The sequence below is a fragment of the Heterocephalus glaber genome, unplaced genomic scaffold (genome assembly GCF_053883595.1).
Source record: "Heterocephalus glaber isolate CG9 unplaced genomic scaffold, H.glaber_assembly_v1.0 deba00001444, whole genome shotgun sequence".
NCBI lineage: Eukaryota > Metazoa > Chordata > Mammalia > Rodentia > Bathyergidae > Heterocephalus > Heterocephalus glaber.
The window spans coordinates 6,788,819-6,805,975 of record NW_028258297.1 but is presented as its reverse complement, the minus strand read 5'-3'; the positions used below and the strand labels follow the sequence as shown (position 1 = coordinate 6,805,975).

Here is a 17,157-nt window from a genome sequence, read left to right as displayed (position 1 = left end):
GTGTGGTGAGTGCAAAGTATAGTATGAATGGAGGGATGTGGTGGGGGTGCAGAACTGGAGGAAGATGAGTCAGGAGACTCATGAAGCAGTCAAGTAAAATGAGACTAGCAACATGACACTGAGAAGAGAGTTGAATGACAGCAGTTAGGTGGCCATCAAGTATCACAGCTAAAAGAAACCTGAGAGCTCTTAGTCCAGTGCCATCACATAGATATGAAACCAAAGTCCAGAGAACATAATCCTCTTCCCAAGGTTGCATTTAGTTACTGTGACAGGACAGAGACTAGATACTGTTCCCATCGTATTTTGCTTGTTCTTGCATTTAAAATAGAGTTCAGAAATAAAGTTATGTTACAATCAATGGCATGTCAGCTTGGCACTTTATTCCTCAGTGGCACATTAATAATGCATTTTATACATAACAGCATCTTACACTCGATGAAATAGAATAATCAAGGAGATGTTAACATCCCTTTATTTGAAGACCTCTGGTGCTATTTGCGAAGAATTGGAGGAAACAGGAATATGTACAACATTATGGTACTCAAAGCAATTCAGGAACAAGGTATCCAGATCCTCACGATCGTTTCTGGAGGGGGCAGGGCAGGTGTGATGGATGTCACACCAAGGCTCTCTCATCTTGGAACTGTCTCTGACTCACGGTCGAACTTCCACTTCCCTTCCTTTCCTGGATACTATCACACAAGACAGGTTGCTCTGGTTCCAGGCCTTCTCTGACGGAAGAAAGTTTTGTGGGTCTTAGCAGAGACAAGATATTGTTCTAAAAAAAGAAAGAAACTGCCCTGGCCCCTTTCTCCAAAATGCAGCACCTTTCTGCCCGGGTCGTAGGGGACGCTGGGTAATCCTGGCAGAGGTTCTGGGGATGCTGCTTTTAACTTCCATTTCTGGCAGGATCAACTCAAGTCGATACCGGGGACAGGGTCAGCCATGCTGGGAGCCAACGCAGAGGAGGCCACTGACCTATCCTTCAATCCCTTGGCTCTCCGGGGGCAGAGCCGATGCCCTGGACCCGCCCTCTTTCCCGTCAGGGTTGTGTCTCAACCTTGGTTCCGCCTGTCCTCTTACAGTCCTTTCACGTGACCAGCCACCTTGCCTACTCACTGCCAGCCTTTGTGCCATAATCCCCGCCCTCCCCTTACGACCCCACCTAGAGGCGTGGCACAAGTCCCGCCCCCTTCAGCTGAGGGGCTGGAGGGAGGGGCCTCACAGCAAGATGGCGGTGAATCAGAGCCACACCGAGAACCGCAGGGGGGCCGCCATCCCTTATGGTGAAAGGTGCTGGAGGGGACCGAGGCTGCAGTCCTAGAGGAGGGAGAACGGGGAAGGAGACAAGTGGGGCAGCCCTGCTGGCTTCCAAGCTCTCAGCCAATCAGGGGCTTTCCCACCTCTTACCTCTGCCCCTGACATTTAAGGGCAAAGGCCCTCGCTGGTGTTGGGGGCTTGGGGATTTGAGGTCATGGGTTGGGGCACATGGCTACGAATGCATGTGAAGGGTGTGTGGAGGGTACCAACATATCGCCTGGAAGGCACTGATGCCTCAGAAAATAGGTGGGAACCCAGTGGCCATTGTATGTGTCTGTCCCCTCGGGTTTCAGTGCCACAGTGCATGCAGTTCTGCAGGCTGAGGCAGCACAGAGGACTTTGGGTGAGACCCTCCCAGGCTCCCTGGAATAAGGACCTACTGTGGTGACCCAAAAGAAGCCCAAGGGGGCCGGGGATTTAGCTCTGGTTCCGGCGCCTGCCTTGCAAGCGCAAGGTCCCGAGTTCGATCCCCGGTACCCAAAAATAAAAAATAAGAGGCCTAAGGGAGTGGGGTGTGGATCATTCTGGAAAGATCCAGAACTGTTGCGGGCCTTTTCTGGGACAAGAGAAAAGGGCTTGATGTTCCTCAAAAGATACTTTTTTTTTTTGGTATTGGGGATTGAACTCCGGTCCTTGCACTATCGAGGCAAGCGGCGGAACCACTGAGCTAAATCCCTGGCCCCTCAAAAGATACTTTTATTCCACAGCTGCCCCAGATGTCTTGCAGCAAGCCAGCTGCATCAGATGGTCCCCACAATCACTCTGGGGTTATTTGCTTTGGTTGCATCCGCCTTTGGTGGTGGAACTAGTTTTGCACTGCAGGATGATGAAGAGCAATGAAGAAGAGCCAGTAGTTGCCATTTCTGGTAGCCTGCTGGTCGATGCTTGTTCCAGGTGGCAAGAAGGGCCACTAACCCTAAAAGAATTGGTAGCCACTGTCATTCAAAGCCCAGGGCTTTTAATATTAAGAGCTACACTTTGCCAATTCATGATTTCTGTACAAATTGAATAAGAACCCTCAGCTAATTCATAACATTTTGAGTGTGGGAATGGGGAACCCTCTTTAGAGGGTCCTGAAAAAGAGAGCAGACATCCATGATGGTTGTCAGTAGGCTCAAGAACCAGCCCACATTTGATTTCTATCCTATGTGCAGCTAAGAACTAAGAACAAGATGGCCCTTGGAATTTTTCCTTGTTATCCTAGCCAGAGACAGATGAATGGTCATTATTGGAAAAAAAAATCAGAACTGAAAGAAGAGATGTCAGGAAGGATGATGCTGTGTGGTTGTTGCTGAAGCTTCTCAGCTGGAAGGAGCCTGTCTTGAGGCAAAATTGAACACCTAAACCCTGGGCTCCACGCCCTTCTTTATTCCACACTCCCTACCTGCTTTTCGCAGTAATTCTCCATCTCCCAGCTTGCAGTTCTGAATTATGCTCCTCTCTGCACTGATTTGCTCTCATTTTTCTTTTCTTCCACTGTTATAGACCCCAAAGGCCTCTTGTGTTCAGAAGTGCGGCTTTTGGCAGTGATTGAATCATGGGGGTGATGTAGCTGACTTGCTGGTAGGAGATGGGGTCTGGTCGGAAGAGTACCTCCCTCCCCGGGTCCTCCTTCTCTCTTGGCTTCCTGGCTGCCATGATGTGAACAGCTTTAAACATGAGCCCAAATAAACCTCTCCTCCTTAAAGCTGCAGGTGTCAGGTATTGTGTCTCAGCAGTGAGAAAGTGACTAAGACACCCACCTAGTAGTGAGCACTCAGGTGTCACACCAAGGTCAGTTTAATGCATTTGTCAGGCAGATCCAAGCAGACATCACCACATGCTGATGCCCACATCTGTTTCCTATGCTTCCTTTCTCCAAAGGTTTTCTGGACAGTGTTGTGCCAGCTGTGGAGCTCATACATCCCCACTTGCTCCTAAAGTGCCTCTGCTGCTTTGTGCAGTTTAATAGAGGGAGATGACCAGTTGCCATGCTGACCTGGGTCTCTGTGTACAGTGACCCAGAGCACTTTAACCTGTGTGGCTGTCATTCTGTGCCATGAAGTCATTGCAAATCTGGTGCTTGTGTGTCTTCTTACTCAGGCTCTGAGTATGTCCCTCTGCTTTTCTGTTTGTGTGTTAGAGGCAGGGAATGAATTGTGTTTTTAAAAATGAAATATAATAGGAAACGTTGAGTTATCTTTATGGAGTCCTTTCTGTGCTCTTGGATACTTAATAATAGCATTCATTGTACGGTTAAAAATGTCCTGAGAGGTTTATAGCTAAAACTGCTCTATCTGTAAGGAGGATTTGTACTGTTTTCCTTGTTTCACAAGCAGGAAACATGGAACAGAAGGAATATGCTCAAAATCATACGTTTTGTGCATGCAGAGGAGCTTGGTTTGCATTTGAACTAAAGTACTATGCATTCATTCATTCACTCCAGCCATCCCTTGAAAAACAAAAGGACCATTTCTCTGCTTTCTTCTGACCAAAGAAGGCCCTTGGTCGGGACAACACAAGTGCTTTGGCTTCCAGGATAGAAACGAAGGAAACAGCTTGGGAAGGAGATTGGTTCTATTTTGACTTCTTTTTTCAATACACAATACACACTTGAGACATTTATCAGAACTTGGCTGCCTTTTGTACAGAAATTTTCTGATCCTGGATGAGAAGTCACAAATGTGTGGGCCAGACTGTGCTATAAATGGGGAAAACATTGAGTTTTATTTTATCCATTGTTTAATACTTGTGCAGATAATAGCATATGTGTTATTATAAAAAAATTAGGAAAAGTTATAAGCCCCAATTCCAATATCCAGTAATTTTCACATCTTGGTATGAATTTTTCTACACTTTTTCCTGTGAAAATACACACTGCCCCCCCACAACTGCTTTGTAACTTGTTTTCCTAATTTACCAGTCTATCCAGAATGCTTTCCAGTGCCAAAACCTGCATCATTAATTTCAGTAGTTGGTATTCCAGTATCTGCAAAACTTTACTCAGCCCCCAATCTGAGATATTCTGGATTTTCTGGTCATTACCAAAAACAGTTCTGCACTGAACATTTTTGAAGACATATTTTTACCCACATGTCAAAATGTTTCTTTGGGATATATTCCTAAAAGGGAAATTGTGAGGATCAGAGGACATAGCCTTTTTAAAGTGAGATTTAAAAAGTATTTTTAAAAAACTAATCTTTATGAAAAATCTATAAATATGTGTTAAGTACATTTATTGCAAAAGTGTCTTACAGAATATCAATTTACATTCTTTTCAGTAGTTTCAGTGCCCATTTCACCATACCCTTCCCAACAGCTCTGTCCACCTCCCACCCTCCTGCCATCCCTCCCTCCCTGCCATCAGCCCCTGGTAACAAACACACTACTACTTGGGCTGGGAATTCAGCTCAGTGGTTCCACCTCCTGCCTCCCAAGCACAAGGTCCCAAGTTCGATCTCCGGTACCAAAAGAAAAAAATCCTACCTTCTGTTTCTATTAATTTGATTTCAAATACTCATATAAGTAGAATTATACAGTATTTGTCTTTTTGTGACTGGTTTATTTAACTCAGCATAATATTCTCAATATTCATCCATATGGCATGCGACAGGATTTCCTTCCTTTTCGGGGCTAATACTCCATTGTATACACGTATTGCATTTTGTTTATCCATCCACCAATGAGCACTTAGGTTGCTTATGCCTCTTTGCTATTGTGACTAGTGCTACTATGAATAAATCTCTTCGAGATCTTGCTTTGAATTCACAAGAGTTCCATTTTCTCTATGTCCTTGGCAACATTTTCTGTTTGTTTAATGGGAGCCATCTTAATGCATATAAGGATATCTTATTGTGGTTTTGATATTCATTTCTCTAATTAATGATGTTGAGAATTTTTTCATACACTTGTTGGCTATTCTTTTTTTCTTTTTCCATTCTTTTTTTTTTTGTAGACAAGATTTTGCTGTGTAGCCCAGGCTGGCCTTGAACTCATAGCAATCCTCCTGCCTCAGCCTCCCAAGTGCTGGGATTACAGGCGTGCACCACCATGCCCAGTTTATTGATTATTCTTTACTTGTTATTGATCTACATCTTTCTAGGAATTTATCCATTTCTTCTAAGTGATCCAATTTTTTGGTGTATAATTGCTTATACTATTGAGCAGTTGCCTGTTTATGTTTCTCAAAAAGCATCATTTGTTGAAGAGAACATACTTTTTCTATAGAGTGGTCTTGGCACTTTTGTTAAAGATCTCACCAGGCGTGTTGGCACACACCTGTAATTCTAGCACTTGGGAGGCTGAGGCAGGAGGATTGCCACAAGTTCAAGGCCAGCCTGATCTACATAGTGAGTGTGAGGCCAGCTTGAACTACACAGTGAGAACCTGTCTAAAAAGAAGAAGCAGAAGCAGAAGCAAGAAGAAGGGGGTGGGGGAGAAGGAAGAGGAGAAGGAGATCTCTTGGCCATATACATGTATGTGTGAAGGTTTATTCTGTTCCACTGATATATTTATCTTAATGCCAGTAACACACTGTTGTTGTTTTTTTTTTTTAACACACTGTTTTGACTATTGGCTTTGTTGTAAGTTTTGAAATCTGGAAGGGTGAATCCTCCAACTTTGTTCTTTTAAAAGATTATTTGGCTATTTAGTGTCCTTTAAGATTCCATTTGCATTTTAAGATGAATTTTTCCACTTGTGCAAAAAAAAAAAATGCTGCCTGGATTTTTTTCTGCTTGGATTTTTTTTTTTTTTTTTTGGTACTGGGGATTGAACTCGGGTCCTTGCGCTTATGCAGCAGGCAGCAAAACCACTGGGCTAAATCCTTGGCCCTCTGCCTGTATTTTAACAGGGATTGTGTTGAATTTGTAGATCATTTTGGGTAGTATGACCAAATTGTTGAATATATTTGTATTGATATTCATGAGAATTGTTGATCTGTAGGGTTTTTTCCCTTTGTAGTGTCTCTGTCTGGCTTTGGTATCAGGATAATGTTGGCCTCAGGAATGCATTTGGAAGTGTTCCCTCCTCTTCAATTTTTGGGAAGAATTTCAGGAAGATTAGTGTTAATTCTTCTTTAAATACTTGGTAGAATTATCTGGTCCTGGGCTTCTCTTTGTCAGGAGGTTTTGATTACTGATTTAATTTCTTTACTTGTTATTACTCTACATTTTTTTTTTTTTGGTACTGGGGATCAAACTCAGGACCTTGTGCTTGCGAGGCAGGCGGTGGAACCACTGAGCTAAATCCCTGGCCCTACTCTACATTTTTCTAGGAATTTATTCATTCTAGGTTATCCAATTTGTCGGCATGCAATTGTTCATATTGTTCTCATAATTCTTCGTATTTCTGTGGTATCAGTTTTTTTTTTTTTGGTACTGGGGATCAAACTCGGGTCCTTGCGCTTGCAAGGCAGGCGACAGAACCACTGAGCTAAATCTCTGGCCCGTGGCATCAGTTTTAATGATCTCTTTTTCATTTCTAACATTAGTTGAGTCTTACCTCTTTGTTTTTTTAACAAGCTGGTCATTTAGTAAGACTGACTTCATTTCCACCACACAGTATTATACACAGTCATCTGTTTAAACAGATTTCTTTTTTAAAGATCTTGGTTTAAAAGGTCAGTGATACTGTGAGTTCTGTATAAAACAGAGGGCACCAAGTTTGTCCCTCTGTTTTTTTTTGGTACCAGGGATTGAACTCGGGTCCTTGTGCTTGCAAGGCAGGAACCAGAACCACTGAGCTAAATCCCCAGCCCTTGTGTCCCTCTGTTTTGACTCATAATCCTCAACTTCACTGTAGAATAAAGCATATGGGCCAACAACAGCATAATCAGTCACTTGTATAGAACAGTACTGTTTCTATAATTTGAAGGTCTCTGAGTGGACAGGTTCAGGCCCGGTCCAACTGTAAAAGGATTACTTAATGAATAGATTGCATAATAATTGTACAAAATGATATGAACTTTAATCATAATGGCTTTAACAGCATTATATTAATTGCTATTCAAATTCAGAAGCCTGTTTTTGAATCCCCAAGGAAGTGGCATGTGTCCGCAGACATGCCACTCTGCCCTGAGGTGGATGTCAGTACGTGCTCCAGCAGAAACTGGCTTTAGTATAAGAGTCATAAACATTTAAGAGAATAGCTTTAATCATAATTTTAAGTATACTATAAGTAGGGAAAAGTGTTCTTTAATTAAATATATATCATAACAAGTGATGCTGGCAAGGTTGATGATTACTCTGACTGTTGGCAACTATAAAAACTATTTGCACATGACAAGACCAGAAAAAGCAATCCCTCTGAAAGTGAATTTTAAAATGTTCAGTGGTTTGTATCAACAGGGTGCATTTTATGACAATAACATGTACAGATTCAGAGCACCCTAGGGCTCTCTTTATATTCTAAATAAAATGAGCATTTACATTATTCATGGGTTGTACTGAATTGAAAAAGCTCACTTGTACACTTACCCCTCAGACAGGCTAACCTGTCCTGGGATGTACAGCTTTGACACCATTGCTAAAGTCTTTTGCAAAAGGAACAGGGAATTAAAATACAAAAACAAAACACTTTTTCTTGAGAGCTGAGTATCTTTTATTTGCTGTTATAACCAGAAAATGCCATTCATTAAATCAAAAACAGAAGGAGGGGCCCCTCAAAACACAGATCTATCTGAGCAAGCTGACCAGTACACATTGCAGTTTTAAAAACGAAGGTTACATACTCTGTTACAAGTCCCAACTAGGCAGTATCAAAATGACACCTGCTGGGGATTTAGCTCAGTGGATCCGCTGCCTGCCTCGCAAGCGCAAGGATCTGAGTTCGATCCCCGGTACCAAAAAACCCCCCAAAAAACAGAGGGACAAACTTGTCAAAAAAAATGACACCTGTTTCTTTGCTTGCTTTGTGATCATACTGCTAAATCTGAAGGAGCACATGAATGGTTCATCCATTCTCATCATGGCCCCTGCATGGCCAAACTCTCCACAATAGTTGAGTGCAGAAAGCAGGGTGACCAACTGCCTCTTTGCAAAAAAATTCATGTCCATTTTCAATCATTCAGCAGGCTCTACTTATAAGATCCAAATCATGCTTATGGAGAAATGTTGCAACCACTTCATGCAATGTGAAGGACACTCTGTCATTTTCATCCCACCCTAAGATGTCTTTATCAGGGTTAGGATTGCAAAAGCTCACAAAGTATTTACTAATTTTCCTCCTGACTTCTTTGACCCCTTGGTTATTTAAGAGTGTGTTGTTAACTTCCACATATTGGTGGCATAGTTTTCTTTGGATTTTTTGTTTTTCTTTTCTTTTCTTTTTTTTTTTTTTAGAAAGAGTCTTGCTCTGTAGTTCAGGCTGGCCTTGAAGTTGTTTTTTTTTTTGAACTTGGGACCTTGTGCTTGCAAGGCAGGTGCCAGAACAACTGAGCTAAATCCCCGGCCCTACTTTGGATTCTTGATTTCTAATTTCATTTCATTATGATCAGAAAAGGTACTTTATAAAATTTTGATCTTCTTGAATTTGTTAAGAATTCTTAACTAGCCTCACTAGTATACAGAAACTTTTGTGGCTTATTGTGGTCCATCCGGAGAGAGTTGAGAGCATACATCCTGGTAGGGCTGGGTGGAGTGCTCCAGCTATATTGGTTAGGGCTGGTTGATTGGTGGTACTCAAAACCTTCATTTCCTTACCAATCTATGTTCAATTCTTCTATTTCTTTATTAATTCTCTGCTTATTCTGTCCACTATGACACAGGGGTATTGCAGTCTGCTGCCATTATTGTTAAATTACTTTCCCCTTTAATTCTGTTAGACTTTTCTTTATATTTTGGGGGGCTCTTTTGTTTATAGGGGTATCGATACTTTTAATTGTGGTTCCTTTTTGGTGGATGCTCCTTTCATAATCTTCTGTGCCTCTTATAATAATGTTTGTTTTAAAGTCATTGTGTCTGATATTAATACAGCAACTCCAGTTCTTTTTTGATGAAGTGTCTTTTTCTACTCTTTCAGCCTATTTATGTCTTTGGATCTAACGGTTCTCTGGTAGACAACATATGGTGGAATCATGCTTTTTAGCAAATATATAATCATATTCTACTGATTTCTACCTTTTAATTGGAGAGTTTAATGTCTACATTTAATTTAATAAGGAAAAAATTCTGCAATTTTTTGTTTTCTATATCTTTTTTGTTCCTCAACTCCTCCACAACTGCCTTCTTTCATGTTTAATAGATGAGTACCATTTTGATTCCTTCCTGTCTCTCTATTTACATTTTAGTATTTTCTTTGTAGTTGCCCTGCAGATTACACTTAATGCCTTAATTTATAGCAATGTACTTCAAATTAATAGCAACATAGCTTCAATAGTATACAAAAACTTTGGTCCTATGAGGCTCTCCACCCATCCCCATTGTTACTGTTACAAATTCTATCTTTTTTTCTTTTTGAATGGTTCTGGGGATTGAACCCAGGGCCTTTCACACTGAGCTACATCCCCAGCCCTTTTTCAGTTTCTTTTGAGACAGGATCTTGCTAAATCGCTAAATTGCCCGGGATGGGCTTGAACTTGCAATCCTTCCACCTCAGCGTCCCAGAGTGCGGGGATTATAAGGATGCACCACCACACTCAATTACAAATTGCATCTTTATACATTGTGGGAAAATCACTACAGATGTATAATTATTCTTTCTGCTCCTTCCAGTGTTTGGTACATGTACTGGGAATGCAGATTGCATTAATCAAAGCTGCTGCCAAGCTGAGGAGTATGAGATGACACAAGGAGAAGACGCCACGAAGCTCTCTTACTGAGATTCAGCTCCACCCCCTTGTATAAACACTTCCTTAGTTCCTACAAACTTTTTCTATTTTGTCTTATTTTTCACTTTTGTTGACCTTTCATCATAGCAGTATACATTTTCTTAATAGTCACGGGGTAGTTTTTCTAAAGATCTTCTTACTCTGTACTTGCCGGTTTGCTGAATAAGATTTGCTGAAATTCTTTTGAGTATTTTTCTCCTTTCTCTTTGGAAGTAAAATGATGTCTCAAATTTAGACTAGTTGGTATCACAAGAATAAACATATTTTTGACTTATTGTCATTGGCACCACTTCCAGAATCTGTGGCAGCTTTTCCAGTCCTATTTCCTACTTCCTGCTTTTCACCTTTTCTTCAGTTCCCTTTGTCTTTGCATCATACAAATCAGCTAAGGATTTCCATTCCATTTTGCTATAGACCATTCAGCATAGTTATGAGTTCTCTGTAAAACCATGAGAACTCCTTATGTACAAAAGTACAAACAAAATAAACAAATTCAACTTGAAGTTTAGATGGTTTATCTTTTTTTGCTTCATAGAGATAGTTTGTTGCTGCAGCACTATTCTCTCCAAATTGCTTCATTTGTAATTAAAGTGTTCCCTAACTTTGTTTCACCCAGGGTTTGATTATAGTAGATAAGCCACATGCAGATATCATCATTATCCTGATGACCTCTTTTTTGGGTGGATCAATGCTTTTGTATTTGATGGCATGTTAGCTTTCCATCATTGAGACAAAAATACCTGAAAAAAAAAAAAAGCAACTGAAAGGAGGAAAAATTTATTCTGGCTCATGGTTTCCAAGGATTCAGTCCATGGTCAGCTGGCTCCATTGCTTTTGGCCTGTGGTGAGGTAGAGCATCATGGCAGATGGGTGTGGTGGAGGAAAGCTGCTCACCTCGTGGCAGCTGGGAATCAAAGAGAGACAAAAACAGAATGGAAGGGGCCAGGGACAAAATATGATCCCCAAGGTTGTGCCCCCATGATCACTCCCTTCAACTGTTTCCATCACCGCCCAGCAACCCCATTGAATCAGGATCTTATCACTGGATTGATCCACTGGTGGAGTTAGAGTCCTCATGGTCCAATGACATTCCAAAAGTCTCACCTCTAAACACATGAGACTTTGAAGGACTTCTTAACTCTGAACTGTAACAAATGTCAGTTTGTATTTGTTGGTAGGTATCAACTATTTGAAACATAGTTCTCTTGAAATAAAACTGGGTGATCAGTTGCTATTTATTAATTTTCTGTTTCTATTGAAACTGAAAAGATTCCGCTTCAAACTGCTGCTTATGAATGTTGGAGGAGATGTTTAGGATGGTTTTGGAGGCTCTGGGGCATGGCCCTGGCGTCAGCTGCATCTCATCATGGTGGATGGCATGGCAGGAGTGTCTGTAGGAGTCTGTAAGCTTCTGGTTAGATTCTAGGGCTCTGAAAAAAATGATTCTCGCATTTTTGGGCAGTTTATTTATTGCTTTGTGACTAGACATTTGGAGTTCCCTATTCCATTTTTTTCCTGATATCCTATACTTTCATAGGCATTTAAAAAATCCTCTCCCTTTTATCTGCACACTACCATTTTAGCTCCAGTTCTTACCTTAAGTCAGGACTATTTTAAGAATTCTTAAATCAGTCCTTCCTATACCACCTCCTCCTCAGTCACATGACTTCCTTTCTGAGAAATCCACAGCCCACATACAGTTCCCTCTTGGCTGTCGAAAGATGCCTCCAAGCTCTAGTCCCAGCGTGGCTTCACCTTTATTTACTATTTTTCCTAACCTCACCTCCATGCTATGTTCTGGTGAAGCCACCCTGCTTCCCCAAAGTATGTAACCTGCTTTCCATTGTCTGCTCCTGCACCTCCATTAGTGCTATTTGCTCCCCATCTTAATCATTTTCTAGCCTCACCTCTGCCTACCAAAACTACCCATCTCTCAGGAATCAGCTCAGAATGTAGCCTGTCCGTGATGTTCCTAATTGCTTCAACCAAAACTAATCTCTTCTTCCTAAGTTATTATGACTTTTGGTACTGTTTACATGATGTATATCACTTACTGCTTGCATTGTGATGCCCTGTATTCTTGTTTTCATTCATTCATTCATTCATTCATTCATAAATATTTATTTAGTAACACTTAGTCTTTGGAGGACTACAGTAGTAAACAAAGCAGTCATTGTCCCTAATAATCATTAGGGAAGACATTGAACAAGTAAATTATATATAATAATTATTAAGAAAGCAAAAAACCTCGGCACGATTCTATGAGCAAGAAAAGAATGAGTTCAAGTTTTCCAGGTAAAGAGTGAAGGGAGAATGTGATAGGCCTGGGGAGCAACAGAGGGTGCTGAGACAGTCTGCATGTCTTACCTTTCTTTACCAGGGACAAACATTTCCATTAGCCCAGTGCTTTACGCTTATTGTACAATTGTTTATGTGAACAAACATTAAGAATAGGGGTAGAGTTGACAAGAAAGTGGATCCCAAGGTAAAGAGGGAGAAGAATGAATTGTCAGAAAATAAGTTCACTTGAATTCCTTTTTATTTCATTAAAATAATAGCTGTTGCTGGTTGCATGCCTATAATCCTAGCAACTTGGAAGGCTGAGGCAGGGGGATCTCAAGTTTGAGGCCAGTCCGGGCAACTTAGTTAGACTTTTTGTTTCAGAATAAACAAAAAAAGAGCTGGGGATGTAGGTCAGTGATGGGGCATTTGCACAGCATGTGTGAGGTCTTAGGGTTCAGTCCTCAGCACAGACAAAAAGGTTCAGCAGTTAACATTTACAATTGAGTGCTTACTCTAGACTGGAAACTAAGAGCTTTATGTCTGCTAGTTTACTTAAATTCTGTGATCTGTGTGCCCCTCCTCTACCAGTCTCTTGAAGCAGTGTTCGGATGTGGAGCTCTCCTTCCCACAGCAACCAGAGGGCTCCAACCTCTTCGTTGGGACAAAGAGGGGAACATTGTTTCTCACTTCATACCGGGTAATTCCCCCGTTTCCTCTGATCCACTGGTTCCCTCTGCATTTGTTGTCCTTCAAACTCAAGAGAAGTTAAACACCAACTTTCAAAGCAATTTAAAACATTTGCACTTTGAGATTTTCCCCGTTAAAGAGGGGCGGGAGAAAATGGGGGCTGTTTCTCAGCAGCTTTGACCTTGCTCTAGAAGTCTGAATTCCTGGACAGACTCTGTATTGCTTTTCCCAAGTTTCTTTCTCCACTTAGGTGATTTTTGTGAGGGCGTACTCAGTCAGTGACCCCATGATGTCTTTCACGATGCCTTTTAATCTGATGAAGAACTGCGCTGTTGAACAACCAGTCTTTGGGGCAAATTACATTACAGGCACCATTCAGGCAGCTCCAGATGGTAAGAGCTTCCCCTCAGGAGTGGCTACCCTTCCTTTCCCCTCAAAAGACTGTGGAAGGGTGAAACTTCAGACGTGGCTCCTGTTGGATCCAAACTGCTACCCTTGGTGTTTGCACTGTCATTTTGCCAGCCGAGGTCTCTAAGTGAGTTTGTGCTGTTTCTCCCCACAGGTGGCTGGGAAGGACAGGCCACTTTTAAATTAGTCTTCAGGAAAGGAGGTGCCATCCACTTTGCCCAGTTGATGACGGAAGCTGCCTCTGCTGGTGAGCAATGATAACAGATACAAAGCAGCTTGGGGTTCTGAGGAATCCGGGGGACCGTCACCCTGCCGAGGTCTGCTGGCCTCTGGTCCGGCACTTGGGATTTGCTCGGGTATTCTGCAGGCAGGGCCTGAGCCTCCCAGTGTGGGCCGGGTCCCACGTAGATCATTCAGCCTCTCCCTGTCCTGAAGGAGCCTTCGGTGTAGAGGGAGCTTCCAGGTGACTCCTAAAATGACTAATTATACCTTATGGAAATAAATCCTGGTCCTGTAGCTCCACTGAGGGGACTTGCTAGCATCAGGGAGCCTGGCTGTCTTCACTCTTCTTCCGCTGGCATAGCTTCCAATCTTTTCTCCCCCTGGTTGCCTGTACTTCTCTCAGGTTTAGTCTTTGTCTTCCATGAGAGGGAATAGAGCCACTTACCATCCTCACGCTGATCTAATAGATGGACCAGAGAACTCTATTTATTTATTTATTTATTTATTTTTGGTGGGACAGGGTCTCTCTGTGTCATTCAGCCTGGTCTCGAACTCACTATGCAGCCCAGGCTGTCCTCAAACACATGGTGATCCTCTTGCCTCAGCCTCCCAAGTGCGGGGATTACAAGTGTGGGCCACCACACCCAGCCAGAGAACTCTTTCCAACACTGACTACAAGTAATCCTTTTATGATATATTCTTATTTAATCCAGCCTCACTGGATGCCCTTTGCAGTCTTATCTTTTTTATACCCGAAACACACTGGACTCCTTTGTGCCTTATTCTCTCTTGCTTCGGACCCGTCATGCTACTTACTCGGTCTGGAGTGCTTTCTTCTCTGTTGCCATCCACTCCCTCCTCCAATCCAGTTGAGACAAACAGCCTGGTAGAGACTGATGTGCAGATACACATCCTGGCATGGGCTGCAGTAGAGATATGGGTGTGATATGGGGGCCATGAAGGAGGGTGTGAAGTTTCTAGCTTAGAAGATGGAATAGATCCTGATGCTATAAACCATGGTGAAGAACATGAGTCAGTCTAAGTTGGAAGGGAAGTGAGTTCAGTTTTAGAACATAGTACTGGCTAATCTCAGTAAATGTTTACCATATACTGGATGGTATCCCAGGCTCTTTATATATATCAATTTAATGCTCACAAAAAGACTTGTGATATAGGTAAATATGATTATCTCTGCTTTATAGCTGAGGAAACGGAGTGACTGAAGATTTTATAATTTTCCAAGACTATATATTTAGTAAACAGTGAAGCTAAACCTATTCGCTCTTTGTAAAGTTTTTATTATGAAAAAATAAATCAGAGCTATAGAAAAATTTGAAAGAATATAACAATGCACTCTCTTCATCTAGAGTCACTCATTATTACCATTTTTTCATGTTTGTTTTCTTTTTCTTTGCTTTTGTTTTTGTTGAATTATTTGGATTAAGTCACAAGGATCATTTTCTTCATTTCTAAATATTCAAATGTGGGCTGGGGATTTAGCTCAGTGGTGCTGCCACCTGCCTCAAAAGAACAAGGTCCTGAGTTTGATCCCGGTACCAAAAGTATAAATAAATAAATATTCAAATGTGATCTCCTAAAAACAAGGTCATTCTTTTATCTAACTTCAGTATACTTACCAAATTCAGACAGTTTAGCATTAATACAGTATTATTATTATTATTATTATTATTATTACTATTTTGGTACTGGGGATCGAACTCAGGACCTTTTGCTTGTGAGGCAGGCACCACTGAGCTAAATCCCCAGCCCTCTACAGTATTATTATTTAATATGTAGTTTAAATATAATTCAAATGTTTATCAAATTCAGAAGTTTAGCATTGATACAGTATTATTACCTAATATGTAGTTTACATTCAACCTCAAATGATTATTTCATTACTGTTCCTGATTCTAATAGCACTTTTCCTGCAATCTAGAACCTAATCCTGGAGCACACATTGAACCTCGTTGTCCTATTTTCTTGGTCCACTTGAATCTGGACTTTAGGCTTTCATTGTCTTTCATGACATTGGCATTTCAAAAAGACACAAGTTTGCTGGGCATGGTGGCACATGCCTATAATTCCAGCATGTGGGAGGCCGAGGCAGGGGGATTGCGAGTTGAAGATTGCTAGCTGAGATTACATAGCTAGAACCTGTCTCAAACACAAAACAAAAAGAACACAGGCTTATTGTTTATTACAATGCCCCTTAATTTGGCTATATCTCTTTCCTCGTGGTTATATTCAGGCCGTGCATTTTGGCAGGAATACTACATAAATAATGTATTCTTTTGAACTCAGACTTTTAGGCCCTCCATCATATTGTGAGGTACATGGGGCACTGGATGTGCAGCTTGGAGCTCCGCAGATGAGCTATATCTACATACCAGGAACCCTGTGCACTCAGGTCATCTCTGGAGATGTGTGTAGCGGGCTTACATAGAGAACTGAAGACAGAGTTCCAAGGGTCCTCAAAATTTAAGGGATGGGAAGGGAAGAGAATAGAAGGTAAGGGAAAGGAAGGGTTAAAAATAAAGGAAGATAAGGGAATGAGTGATTTTCAAAGAAGACTGAGAAGGGGCTGAGCCAGAGAGGAGGAGAATCAAGTGAGTCTGTTGTCTAAAAAGCCAAGGGAGAAGAAAGTTTCAAGAAATATGGGGGTGAGCTGCTTCAGAGATACTTGGTAAATTGCAGACTGGAAAGTGTACGCTGCATACGGAAGGAGATCTCAGTGAAAAGATGGAGAAGAGCCATATTACAGGAGGCTGAGGAGCAAGGACAGTTACAGTTACCTGTAAAGACACTGCAAGGACAGGAAGGCCAAGCACTCCGCAAGCTGTGCTCAACTCACTGCTGTCTGGTGGTCCAGAGGACAGAAGGCATCTGGAGCTGCAAATGGGATAACTGGCAGCTGCAAACAGGGCCACCTGGCAAACAGAAGGAGAACAGCTATGGTATATCCAGGATCAGGGACACTTGGAAGTCCAGTTCTTCTTTGCTACAGAGATGCCTGGGAACTCAGAAGAATTGCATACTGGGTCTTGAGTTCCATTTTATTTTTGACCTCATAGTACTGAAGAGGGCTTCTATTTAGAATTTTGGGCAAATGGTCAGGCAACTTTAGGAGCTCCTATTTGTGCTCTCATTAAGATCTGTTTCTTGGCCTGGAAAACTAGGTTCAGGATCTCAAAACTTGCATAGCCACTTGGAAAGGATGTAGGCAACTTGTGTGAATTTGAGCCAGTATGTGGAACTACTTTGGTCTGATTATATCATGGCTTAGGTATTGGGATCTACCTACTGCCAACTCCCTACCCTGAGAATCAGGGCTTGTGAGACAGACTTCCTTCTCATGGACCAATTCTGTAAGCAGGAAAGATTCCCTTCCCCTCTGTAGAGCTGATATGTCAGGGCTCTTTGAGTCA

At 41.8% G+C, this 17,157-nt stretch overlaps 1 protein-coding gene and 1 long non-coding RNA gene across 4 annotated transcripts in view; one reads left to right on the top strand and one right to left on the bottom strand.

Annotated features, from left to right (window-relative positions):
- Window positions 1-458: 458 nt before the first annotated feature.
- Window positions 459-16,771, bottom strand: LOC110349360 (uncharacterized). Its single transcript, XR_002395258.2, has 3 exons — window positions 16,525-16,771; window positions 14,546-14,652; window positions 459-734 (listed from the first exon to the last, which is right to left on the bottom strand). It is a non-coding gene; the product is annotated as an uncharacterized LOC110349360 (long non-coding RNA).
- Wbp2nl (WBP2 N-terminal like) overlaps window positions 716-17,157 on the top strand; it is a 47,083-nt gene continuing 30,641 nt past the window's right edge. For all 3 annotated transcript variants that reach the window (XM_087213801.1, XM_087213802.1, XM_087213800.1), the window contains exons 1-4: window positions 716-1,296; window positions 13,001-13,109; window positions 13,350-13,491; window positions 13,662-13,754. In XM_087213801.1, coding sequence (XP_087069927.1) covers window positions 884-1,296; window positions 13,001-13,109; window positions 13,350-13,491; window positions 13,662-13,754 — 757 coding nt within the window. In that variant the 5' untranslated portion in view covers window positions 716-883. The remainder of the gene's footprint in view (window positions 1,297-13,000; window positions 13,110-13,349; window positions 13,492-13,661; window positions 13,755-17,157) is intronic.